We start from the raw sequence: 13,284 nt of genomic DNA, 5'->3' as shown, positions 1-13,284 counted from the left end.
GATAACAGTTTTCGTCTCGTGTTTTGGTTTCCTCGCGCTTACTTTGACAGAGTGTGAAGCCGTGAGCTCGTGCAGTCGGAGCAGACAGACGTCACGACGCTGCTGGCGGACCAGACGACGTTCCGAGGCTGTCTGAGCGGGACCTCCGTCTGGACTGAGAGCAGAGAAGGATCCCTGAACCATGGATTCTCCTGAAAGGTAACGCTGCTCTTATTTTTATTTTTTATTTGTAGGGCACGTGTAGTATTGTCTCGGTGTTCCACCCCACGGGTGGGAAACTGTTTAGCATCTTTTCATATTGTTGTACCAGTTCATCCCCCTCTCTAAAATGCTGGAAAATGAGCAGATGGTTGACATGCTCCAGTGTTAAAGGAGAATGTAGCAGCTTGCTCTCAGCTGCGTGGAAAACGCCGTAAAGCTGCTGTTTTACAGAATGCAGCAGCAGCTTTTCAGCAGGCAGGATAGGGATGGATCGAAGCAGCTGATTCTGCAGCTGGACTCAGCTGATCAGTGTGTTTCTGTTGTGAATGGACCTCTCCGCGCACATTGATCAAATGGATCCCACCAAAATGCTGCAGCTCTGCACCGCAGCCCGACAACATGCAGATGGGAAGGCATGCTGCAGAATAATCCCTTGAGCTCCACAGAAAAGCAGAGGTAAAACAAGCCGCCGGCGTCCCACAGCGGCATCCCCGCATCATGAAAGGCCTTATTGTTGCGGGGCAGCAGCCAGGCACCACCACGCACTCCTTCAGACTGGTGATTACACACATCCAAACTCATGCATCCACTTTCTGTTCTGTTCAGGAATAAACTGAGAAACCTGCGTGTTTTAATGCAGGGGTGGGGCCTTCATGACTAATTGATTATAAAAACAATTTTTTTAAAGCAGCCAGAATGTTTCCACTTGTCAGATTAAAGCTGGTTTACAAGCCATAACATTATGACTACTTGGCTAATATTAGGTCTTCCTTTTGCTCATGGTCTTAACCAGTTTAAAGTGCAGACCAGGTCAGTGGTGATATCTGATAAGGCTGCACAATATCTTGAATATTCATATTGCTTTCTGCTCTCGCTCCCTTGTTCTCCTCTTCCTCCTGCTTTTGCTCTGTGTGTGTGTGTGTCTCGGAGCTCCTGGTACACATCTTCAGAACAAAAAAAAATACTATTATGGATCTGGTAAGCTGGACTTGCAACGCAATCGACAAAATCTTTTCAACAAAACGACAGAGTCCTGGAGAACCCTCATGTCCTGCCGAGACTCACGCTGCAGGATACATCAGGGATCCGTGGGGAGCTTGGCAGCTGATGCGTCTTTCAGTTTTGTCTCAGGAGGACGCTGAAGACTTTTATATAATTGGATTCATGATAGCAGGGTTTCTGCTTTTTGGCATCGGCGGGTCCCTATGTTATCAACTTTTGAAGAAGACATCGGCAGCAGTTTCAGCCATGACAAAACTTCAGAGTCTGTGTGAAGGTTTGGTTTGTGCTACGAGTACTCAAAATCAGCTGATTTACAAGCTAAACCTTAAGATGGAAGCAATTTGTGAGAATCACAGCCCACCTGTTTCTTCTAGGACTCGCCAGCATGTTGGAGTCGACCTTGAAGAACGCTCATAGCACGGATCAGTGGAATGCCCATAAATTTGGCCATTTTGGATCTGGAAAGTTCCAGCAGGACTCAAGGCTGATGAGAAAAAACAGTCTGCCTGAAAAAAATCAACAGTTGTGGCTTATCTGAATTTGACTCCCCCGTTTGGTTTCAGATACGGGCCGACTATCAAATTTCTCCTGGGACATGTGTAAACTAAGAAAAATAGCTTTGTATATCCCCCCCCCCCCCCCCAATCCCAGAGAACTTCTGTGCAGGCTTATCAGAACTGTGCCGGCTGAACAACAACAACGTCTTATCAGGACTATGGCTCATCTGTTCTTCATGGACAAATCTAACGGTCTTGCCGTCAATAATGTAATAATAATAATAATTGTGTTTATAAATGTGCTTGTGTTTTTTGATGTCTCAAATCATGTCCTGACAGGACAAGATGTGAAGAGATATTTTTTGTAATACCACTGTCCATCCTCATGGCCTTTTACCTTTTTCTATCTAAAAAGTATTCAGACAAAGGATAAGGGGCTGTGCTCCAGTAGCAGCAGCAACGTGCACTCCACCCATCTTTCGGACAACTGTACGAACATAATCTCACTGTCTCCCGGTACAACAATAATAAAGCTTATTCTGATTCTAATTGCGATATCAATGATTCCCCTAAAAACTGCATTTACAAACTGCAAGCAAAACATACAAATGTGTCAATCAGATGGACTCCTCTAATACGGAGGGTGGGATGTGACAAAGTGAACATGGTAATGATTGAGCATGTCAGTCTTTTGCAGTTGATATTGTCATCGCCATGTTCAACTATACTATTGCAATCAGTGGTTCCTCTTGTACTGGGCCACCCTAAAATCTGGTACCAAGCAATCAAAAAATAATTTTAGTCCCAGAACCTGTGAGATGACGCCTCCATTGATGTTATCCAACCAATCCCACCTTAACTGAGATCTGAGGACTTTGGAGGCCAAGTTAACTTTTTAAACTTGTTGTCTTTCTCAAACCATTCAGGAACTCCATTTTTGCAGTGTGACAGGCAGCCTTACACTACTAAGAGACCATTTCCAACTTTTTTTTTTTTGTTATGCTGTAAATATGCCCTTACTGTACAGTCACATTCATATTCTGTTTTTATATTTTCTACCTTTGTACGACTGCATTGTTCAATTCACTCGTCACTTTGCTGCTGGTACACCTGAATTCCCCCCTGAGGGACAATAAAGTTTATTTCTATTCTATAGAAGACCACTTTCAAAGGGCATCATTTCCATAAGAGTGTACTTGGTCAGCTACAGTTTTTTGGCTGGTGATACGTGTTGAAGTAACGTCTATGTGAACGTCAGGCTCCAACATCTCCCAGCAGAACTTTATCCACTTTCTTCTGGCTCCTACACATTTAATGTTATGTTTTCTCCAGTAAAGACATGCACATGGACTCATCCCCCCATATTATGCAGGATATAAAACATGGCCCCTCTGACCAGACTACCTCCTTCTGTTACTCTGATCCAGTTCTGATCTTTAGATACTTCCCAGGTCAGCACCACCTGTAACTGCTGTTTTTATTGGAAGGATTCATTTCTGATTCATTTCATATATACAAACTCTTCTAATGTATGAGATAAGAGGAGGGCAGCCTTGACCTACCACGTGTAACAGTGACCTTTGAACTCCCATGCTCTTGTTTGATGATTGATGAGTTCATGGTCTATCTTCTTTGGACCATTTTTGGTAGACCTTTCCATCAAAGCTGGAAACATTTGCCAAAAGCTGCATTTGTGGAACTGCTTTGATCCAACCATGTAACGATAACAGCTAATCTCCATTTAGAGCTGCTCAGATCCTCACTTGCTCATTTACCGTGTTTGGTTCCAACTCAGAATTTACATTGCTTTTTAAATGCACCCAACCCTTTGTAAGCAGCCACTGTATTACAGGATAACCACTGTTCTTTTAGCTTATCTGCCAGTGGAGACAATTGCTTTTGCTGAGTTGTGTATGTAACCTTACTTTGTCTCCATTCACACTTGTCCCCAGGTGAGTCTGCAATGCTTTAGGCTGAGGAGGAAAGCAGCTGAGGAGAAGGAGATGGGCTGCACCTCTGCAAAGCAGGTGTCTTCTGTGCCCAACAGTGAGGAGGAGCAGAACAAAGCCCACAGCAACGGGGACATTGTCCCTGGTAGGTACTCTATAGTTAGTTTTATCTTGGAACTTGGTGTTTTTTATGGGTTCGCTTGAAATAAAAACACGTGGGTATAATTTGAGGGTATTCAAGTCGAGGAAGAGTTTAGAAACCTTTGCTCTTTGGTGCCCAGAAATATTTTTCTCAATGAATCAAGCGTTTCTGGACAAAATGAAGATGTCAGCAGTGGAAGATTGCGGTGATAAAGAAGATAAATACATAAAACGCACTACAGCAGGATTTTTCAACTGGTGGCCCACATCCAGTTTTAATTAAAAAAAAGTGTTTAGGTTTAAGTTTATTGTCATAAGCAGATCAGCACAAAGTCAACAATAGAGTGAAATGCACAGGACAAGAAGAACTGTCTCGACTCGCCAAAAAAAAAACAACAAGAAATATGAAAGCATACAACAAAAACACAAAAACAAGGTTCCAAAAGTGAAAAAGAAACACATCTACAGCAGCATGGTCCTATTAGCAGAGTGGTTCTGTTGGCAGTGAGGTTCTTTTAGCAGCATGGTAAAAAAAGACCCTCTAAGTTCTACCAAGCTCCTGGTAGAACTTAATGTGTGCACAACTTCATACATGAGGTCCCAGCTCTGCCACAGCCCACATTTAAAGACGGAAGCAAAACTGATGTGTACTATAGAGAAAATCTGTCTTCTGCTGCACACAGTGTGTATTTATAACAAGAAAATAAAATGTGTGGCCACCACACCCATTCTTGTTGTGATGCCTTGTATACACATGCAGTTTAGGTCTGAAAGATAAACTGATGGGGGAAGTGAAAATAAAAAATAAAGTTTGCTATTTTATATGAGCGAGAACCCTTTTCTTCTTTTTATTGTATACACTTGGTTGAATGTTGGTCCTTAAACGACTGCAGTCATGCATCACTGGATGCTCGAGTTTGTAAACCAGTACTTCCAGACTCATCTGTTGACACCAGATAATGTTTGACTTGTGGTTACAGACCGGCAACGCTGCACCATCGTTTTTGTTGCTGATCAGTGTCTGAATGGCAGTTTTTTTTAAATTTTTTATTGTGGTTGTTTGCTGTTGCTTTAATTGTGTGCACGCAGTCTGGATGCAAACAGTGTGTTTATTTTTGAATGGAGGTTCATTGACATCCTTTATGAAGTGAAAATCAAAAAATCAAAAACATTCCTCATCTTCACATTCAGAAAGAGAACCATGTGCACTGGCAGTTTTAGAAATCTGTCATGGAAAATGTGTAGGCACATCAATGATGCAGTGCGTACACACACTTAGCCGTGAAGCTTCAGAGTCTCATGAATCCAGTGTCTCATGGAGAAGAAGAGAAGGAAGTCCTTTAAAATGTCTGTCATGATAATATTACCCGTTTGAGACAACATTTTCTTTTGACTTGCTTGACAAGCTGATCTATGTTCATTCAGGTGGTGAATAAGGGTTCTCCTCACCAACACAGCAGAAGCAGCAGCAGGGCTGTTGGACTTTTGAGGGAGTTGCACAAGTTTAGATTAAATTTAATTCAGTTCATTATGTCACTACACATTAAGCCTGTTGGTTCTGGACTGTAGACATCTGAAGCAGTCCCAGAGGGTTTGTGGAGAAACAGTTTCTGGGCTGGGTGTGAGGCATTTTTGATGTTGTTGCCTGTTTTTTGTAGACAATTCTTTCTCCAGATGCCCTTAATGGCAGGACGTGGATTGCAAGTGATGCTTTAGTTGGTCGACATGATCTTCTGCAATGCTTTCCAGGCTGTCACAGAACAGTTACAGTACCTGGCTGTGATAGAGCTAGTCAGAATCCTCTGGGTGACACAGCAGTAGAAGTTCACCAGGATGGCTGTGAAAAGGTGTTTTTTTTCCTCAGTGTTCTCAAGAAGAAGCGACCCTGGTGAGACTGGACCAAACTGGACATGTTGGTTGTCGAGGACAGGTCTGTTAATATGATGAAGAATTTGAAGTTGGTGGAGCGCTCAGCTGCCATCCTATTGTTGGAAGTATGCACTTCATCTGCCTTAATCCGGAAGTTCATTATGAGCTCCTTGAACTTTCTTGTGTTATAGAGCAGGTGATTGTAACCGTATAGCTAGTTGCTCTATGTCCTCTCTGTAGGCCAACTCATTGCTAACTTTGACGTACCATACCATACCACTTTATTTATAAAGTACTTAAAACAGCTACAAGGCCAACCAAAGTGCTGTACAGACAAAACAACAGGTAACACACAAAGCAAAATACAAAATGAGGTAAATCAGAATATAGACATAAAAACGATGCAGATAATGACGACAAACCAGTGTGGAGCATACAGGATCAAAACACAGATCATCTGGAGTTGAAAGTTACTGAATAGTAGTGAGTTTTTAAACGGGACTTGAAAACCGAGAGGGAGGGGGCCTGTCTGACAAACAAAGGTAACTCGTTCCAGAGTCTTGGTCCTGCTAGAGAGAAGGCCCTGTCACCTCTGCGCTTAAGACGAGTTCCTGGAACTGTGAGGAGCAACTGGTCCGCTGACCTCAGGGAACGTGGTGGGACATACGGCTGTAGCAGATCAGAGAGATGGGGGGGCGACACTGTTCAGTGATTTGTAGACATACATGAGTATTTTGAACTGGATTTGAAAGTGAACCTGTAACCAGTGCAGTGAGGCCAAAACTGGTGTAATGTGCTCTCTTTTGCCTGTACTGGTTAAAAATTGGGCTGCTGCATTCTGGACCAGTTGTAGTCGTGCAATGGAGGTCTGACAAGGCCAGTCACTGCATTTTCTACAAACTTGATGATGTTATTAGAACCACAGACAGGTCTGCAGCCAAAGGTGGAGAGAAAGTAGAGAAAGGGGCTCAGCACACAGCCTTGTGGCATACTAGTGTTCAGAATGATAGTTCTTGAGGGCTTCTTGGTCAGAAAGTCCAGTAGCCAAATGAAGAGGGTACTGAGACCTTCAAATTTAATGATTACATTGGAGAGGAGAACAACTGAACAGAGATGGGAATCTTTAGGCACCTCATGATTTGATTATGATCCAGAGGACTGTGATGTGATAAGAAAACTATAATCAATGCTTCCATGATCACCTCAAACAAAATCCTGAGCACAGAATCTCTCTGACCTAAAATAAACAGAATATTTTTGCTCTATATTGCAGTATAAAACAAGTTTCATTCCTACAAGTTTATGGGAAATAAACTAGTAATCATTCTGAGTATTACATAAGATTATGTGGCAATGGATGTCCATGCATCACATTAAAGGTATCTGATCCAATTTCTTCTGTGTTTCTATGACTATTTGGTCCTTAAAGTGTGGGATTGGCTGGGTTAGTGTCTTAGACATAATAAAATTGGATTTTAAGGCACACAATATTCTATTACTTACATCTGCTGATATAATACCATGCTGCAAACATTTTGAGACATTCTGAAGACTCTTAGTAAGTAAACACCAATGTCTGCAGCTCAGTGAGATATTACTTTTCGCAGCGGCATCAACACCAACCAGGAGATTTTCCTCTTTCTCCAAGTGGAAACATATACATAAGTTGCATGTAATGTGGCTCTTGTGAACATTATTTTTCCCTTTCATTTTATAGAAGCTGAAGTACTTCTAAATACCAGGTTTCAAAGCAGGAAAAGCCACTTGTTTGTAGCTTCTCTGCTGTGAATACTCTAAACAGTCCGGGCACTGCACTTCCTCACTTCAGAGTTCTGCCTTTTGCAAGTGGATACGGAACATTAACCACAATTAATAATCTATTTTTGACGTTTTAAAAACAATTCAGAATGCATTCAGTGAATTCACAATGTATCAGAATTAGTTTATAATCCACACCCCTAGTGTTGAATGCTAAGCTGAAATTTCAAGCAGCATTTTTGCATGAATGTGAGCACTGCATGGTGGTAGTCACTTTGACCTAGGATTTTAGACAGCAGTACAATGGAGGTGGTTTGGAAGCATGCTGGCACAGTTCGGCCCGTGGATTCAAGCCATCAGCTCCAAACACCTGTCCTATCAACTTCACTTTTGGTAGGAACAGAGGTGGTTGCGCTGAGCTCTCTCTGCTCTCTGCAGACAGTCTGCATGCACCTGCCAGCCTGTCCGCTCCCCTTTAACCTCCCAACAATAGCTCATCTCTGCATAAATGGGACTTGTTTTTCACTGAGCTCCAACAGAGGCGGTCGAAGTGAAAATCCCTGGAGATGTGCAATGTCACAAACACAAACCAGCCCGTCTGGTGCTTATAATCATGTCGCTGTCCGAGTCAATGAAATCACTCTTTTCCTCGCTGCCCTCTGTGAAATGAATGGATGCTGCTAACCTGTATCCCTCTGAGTTTAAACATCAAACTGCTGCAATGTGATTAGTTGTTTTTATAATCTGTTGTGTGTTTTTCACACACTTGAAGTTACATTTAAATTATTTTACAACCTTGTAAAGACCAAATCATTGTTATTATGTCCTGATGTGTAAAACCCTTAAATTGAGTTAGAATAAACTTTTTCCCCATGGCTGTATCTGTATTTATATGTCATTTTTAATTCCTCTTTTCTAAAAGCGTCGGAGTGGGATAGACGAGGGCACTGTGCATGTGTGGGAATATAGATGTAGAGGTAGAAAATAGATGAGAATCAGGCCATCAGCTCATGTGTTTCACTGCTCGTAAGCCATTGTGAAAAGAGGATTTAGGTCTGGAGTGTAAAAATCTGAGTACATAATTACTTTGAGAAGTAGTGGACTGTGAGAACTATTAACCTCTAAAGAGAGTTGTGATCAGAGCAGCTCAGAGTGGGTCGTCCTCGATCCGCTCACCGCCGTTGCTGTGCTGTTAATAAGGAGATGTGCTGTCTGCTTCTCTGTCTCCCATTCTGTCACAGATGAGCACAAGATGAAAGGGATGGAGAAAGTCAAGTACATCGATGGAGAGGATGCAGGAGTGGACAGCCCCGATGGCACAGTGCGTGATTCCTCTTTTGTTTTTTTGTACTTAAGTTTGATGTCTCCAATTCATTCAACCTTTATTTATACAGATTAGTCTTATTGAGTCACGAGGACTCCTTTACAAGAGAGACCTGATTTTAACAAAAACCATACATGTGGTGCACAAAACAATAAACATTCAATGAAACGTATAAAAAAGAAGTGATATAAAACAAAAATATAAACAGCTACTTTATAAAACGGTATAAGATACTAAAAACAGGAACATGTCTGCGTTGGTTTTTCCCATGAACTAAACAGATGTTTGAAGCCACTTAGAGAGGTCAAGGTCGAGAGCTTCAGATCTTTTGTAAGATATTCCAGGAAACAGGAGCGGAGTAGGAGAAGGCCCTTTTGCCTAGTTCAGTCCTCACTGAGGGAACACTGCAGGTAATCAGGTGGTTCTAGACACCCCCACCCAGTTTCCAAAAACTACGGTTGACCCCTCAAATAATTCATGAGAAAACTAATTTTAGGTAATATAAACAAAAGGAAGCATAGCCACCATTTATATATAGGCATTACTATGCATGTATGCCATTCAAAAATCTTTAATGCCAACATTGGTGTTTTACACGTTTCCATGGCAACATCAGAGTGCTGCCTACATCTCTCTGTGTTCCTGATTAATTTTTTCATTTTGGACTTCATTATTGTGTATGGATCCAACTTTTATGTTTGGCAACCTGTTCTTATAGTATATAGTTTATTTTTTTGTAAAAGGAAGAAGCGTTCATTGTAAGTGACATGATCGCATGACCAGGAAGTGAATCAAGCCCCTTTCTTGCAGAGGCGGGTGGGAAAAGTTGTTCAGTGCTCCTGTTTTGTTTCTGCAAGTTGTCTACCTGGTAATGAATGTTTAATTTTTATTTCATTTCACAACTGTACATTTGACTGCATCTTAAGGGACCCCCCCCCCCCCCCCCCTAAAATAACTTTTTTTAAAGTCATTGTTTACCACCAATAAGGTGGGATTTCCATCCTAGCCTAGGACTGTTGAACAGCTAGAATCCTCCATTAGCCATGAATGGGACAACACTGTCCTCCAAACCTCCAGCAGCTGCTTCCTGCAGTTCCTAGATGTTTAATGATGTTTAAAGAACAGCGGATGCTTCACGGAGGACAACATGGTCCTCAAACAGCTTTTTTTCATATTGCTGTCATCAAATTCAAAATTATGTTGCATTTTCTATAAATGGAACAATTACTAGTTTAATCCTCCTTCTGCCCTTGTGTCGAGACAACTCTTGATTTGCAAACTCTTGCATTCAGTTTGTATTTTACATAATGTCCCAACTTTTTTCAGAATCGGGGTTGTACTCACCTAGTAGGTTTTTCCTGCTGTCCTTCTCCCCACCCCCACCCCCCACACTGTGTTAACCCATACTTTCACTACTCTGTCAGGCTGTGACCGGATCACTTCTGTGCTAGGTTGATTACATAACCTTGTCATAACCTCAGCATGAGGCCAGCGTGTCCAGTTCTTCTTGATGACCAGGCCATACTGGTTCCTCGAGCCTCAAGCCATATATTGCCACCATGTTGATAAATCACCACAACCTCGGTTCGTTGTGAGTTTTGTGCTGGTTCTGGCTTTTTTAAAGTGTAGCAGGGTCATCATCCAGTGTGACCAAACAGTTGGTGACCTATTTATTGTGGTCAGGAGTGTAGCTGCTGCAAAACATCTGAAACGTGCAGGAAAGTGGCCCCTGAGGACCTGGGCTGGGGGATCACTTCTCTACAGTGCATAATTCAAGAAATCTGGAGAATTGCTTGTGCATGAAGGGAGAAAGTCTAAACCAGACACCTGTTAGCTCTGAACCCACAGACAGCTCTGCATGAAGAAGTCTCATTCATCACCAGCACAGTTCCATTCACAAGCGCCACATGAAACTCTACTGTGCAATAAAATAAACAGTTTTGTCAACTTCTCTGGACTCTAATGCATCTGAAATCACATAGTAGAAAAACACTTACCGTATTTTCCGGTGGACATGTCGCTCCGCCCTATAAGTCGCATCAGTCCATATTTGTCTAATAAAGTGGAAAAATCCATAAATATGTCGCTTCGCTGTATACATCACATCTATTATGCGTCACCGCTGACGTGTCGCGTTTGTTACGCGTCACTGCTGACAACCCGGAAATGTGGACTGGTGTTGTGCCAAAAACTGATGGGCTGCCAAATGGCGGCCGTGGGAGCGTGCACAAGAGGACTTTAACAAGAATTTAACAAGATTAACACCTAAAAACAATTATTTGTTTGCTCGAAATTATAGTAAATGTGTGTCTCAGTCTAACATTTGCTTAATAAATGTCCTTTAATGGTCAGCTCAGCTTTATTTAAAAAATAGTTTAGCTGCTTCAGTGCTCCATGAATGCGCAGAGGACAAGAAAAAGTTATGAGGAACGGCTCGTTTCACCAAAATTTAACAAGAAAAGCACCTAAACAATTGTTTGTTTTCTCGAAATTATAGCAAGGTGTTTCTCAGTCTAACATTTGCTTAATAAATGCACTTTAATGGTCAAATCAGCTGCATTTTGCCAGGGTGGTGCAGCTGTTTTGACGGCTCCAAGCAGAGAGCAGAATGAAGGTGGGGAGACTGTGGCAGGCAGATTGAGTCATTAAAAGCTGGTGAATATTCTCAGTCATTCAGGACATGGTAAATTCAAAAAAGTTCAATAAAAAACAAAGTATAGCCACGTTTACCTATTATATGATACAACAGCATGCCATACAGGTATTACTACTATGCTGCCATCAAGTGGCTGAAAGTGGTACTGCCCTTTTTTATTTTTATTTTTCCCAGTCAGAATGAATGGAAACGGTCGTATCTCAGCCAAACAATGGTTTATAAATATGGGAAAAAAATCCATAAATATGTCACTTCGGCCTATAAGTCGCAGAGCATGTAAAATATGCAAAAAAGTGTGACTTATCGGCTGAAAAATACGGTAGGTAAATCAATGTTTTCATTTTTGGGGGGAATGGATGTTATGGGTTTTTACCAAGAAAAGGAAGAAGAGAGTACCTAACAGATCTGCCTCTAGTCTGACAAGTGTGTGAGAAAATTGATCCAGAAAAATGCACCAATGTAACTGCTGTAGCATACTTTGGAAACACGTTTTAGACAGAATGTGACAAAATAACACACGAAACTCCTCATTACTCACTATCTCCAGTCCCAATATTTCTTTGAATTGCAGTGAGAAGGAATGAAATCAGCAAAGTGGTTTTATTCTTTTTGGAGGGGACTGTGCTGTGGTTTATTTTGTCTAAAAGAAATAATATGAAAAGAACCAAAGCATTGCCTTTTTCATTACATTTATAATTTCGAGTTATTTACAGTTGTGTTTATTGATTCTTTTTATTTAGTTAACTGCAAGAACAGGTTATAATTTGATGTCTCGTGACTCGTCTGATTAGGTTTCAGTGGAAGCTGCTGCAGTTACTGAGGAACTGTGACTTCCTGACGGGTTTCTGGCGGTCACTGATTAGTGTGTGTTGTCAAAAGAAGGTTAAATCATTTAATCTGGACCAGTTTCTTTAAGGGAGAAACGTTTCACCTTCCATTCGGAAGACTTCATCAGTCTGTGGCCTGCCAACCAGATCTGGGCCAGATGAAATGATTTAACCTTCTTTTGTTATCTACCTGGATGATTGAGCCTACAAACCTTGTGTGTTGTCCTGCAGGAGAAGAGCGCTCTTCTTGGTAAAGGACAACAGATGAATGAATCGGGACTGAATGGAAAGATTTTGTAAGTCCTGCCTGACTTGATGATGATGATGATGATACTTCAGATTTACAGGTGCATCTCAAAAAATTAGAATATTGTGGAAAAAGTTCAATTTTTGTTGTCAATTACTTCAGAAAGTGAAATTCATATTTTCCATAGATTCATCACAGAGTTTAATATTTTAATCGTTTATTTCTTGTTATTTTGATGATTATGGCTTAAAAATAATGAAATCTGAAACTCTGGTTCAGGAGTGGCTTGACTTGAGACATTTGTAGCTCATGTCTAGGAGCTAATTCAATTCAGTTTATTTATACAGCGCCAAGTCACAACAGGAGTCATCTCAGGGCACTGAACAGAAACATTCATATACATAAAAATTTAATTGGTAACATTATCTAGCTAAGGAAGCCAGCAGATCGTGTTGTCTTCACTTCGTCACAGTCTCCCATCCTGAACAAGCACAAAGGAGACAGTGGAAAGGAAAAACTCCCTTTTAACAGGAAGAAACCTCCATCTGAACCAGGCTCAGGACGAGTGTCCATCTGTTTCGACCGACTGGATTTGAGAGAACAGGAAGGAGGAATGACTGGTCCAGAATGGAGGCAAGCAGGAGGCAGGTCCCTCTCCAGGGGGAAAGACAAAAACAAAAAACATGTTACCAATACCAATTTACCAATTTATTTGTAAAGCACTTTAAACAGTGACAAAGTACACCAAAGTGCTGTACAGGGACAAACAGAACAAGCACACAGCAACAGATTACATAACAGGACACCAAAAAG

General features: G+C 41.4%; 1 protein-coding gene across 1 annotated transcript; it reads left to right on the top strand.

Moving 5' to 3' along the window:
* On the top strand, positions 1-12,524 carry zgc:55943 (uncharacterized protein LOC406337 homolog). The gene is made up of 4 exons (XM_037681289.1): positions 1-198; positions 3,653-3,794; positions 8,659-8,738; positions 12,456-12,524. The coding sequence occupies exons 2-4, from the start codon at positions 3,704-3,706 to the stop codon at positions 12,522-12,524; spliced, it is 240 nt and encodes a 79-aa protein (XP_037537217.1). The 5' UTR covers positions 1-198; positions 3,653-3,703.
* The last annotated feature ends 760 nt before the right edge of the window (positions 12,525-13,284 follow it).

Source organism: Nematolebias whitei, chromosome 9, assembly GCF_014905685.2.
Source record: "Nematolebias whitei isolate Nwh7 chromosome 9, NemWhi1, whole genome shotgun sequence".
Taxonomy (NCBI): domain Eukaryota; kingdom Metazoa; phylum Chordata; class Actinopteri; order Cyprinodontiformes; family Rivulidae; genus Nematolebias; species Nematolebias whitei.
Note: the sequence above shows the minus strand (reverse complement) of the source record. Positions and strands in the feature narration are given on the sequence as shown.

Excerpts from the sequence above, each read along its gene's own strand:
- zgc:55943 (XM_037681289.1), top strand. The coding sequence starts at position 3,704 with ATGGGCTGCACCTCTGCAAAGCAGGTGTCTTCTGTGCCCAACAGTGAG. Across the intron at positions 3,795-8,658 it reads CAACGGGGACATTGTCCCTG|ATGAGCACAAGATGAAAGGG; the intron begins GTAGGTACTCTA and ends ATTCTGTCACAG. Across the intron at positions 8,739-12,455 it reads TGGACAGCCCCGATGGCACA|GAGAAGAGCGCTCTTCTTGG; the intron begins GTGCGTGATTCC and ends GTTGTCCTGCAG.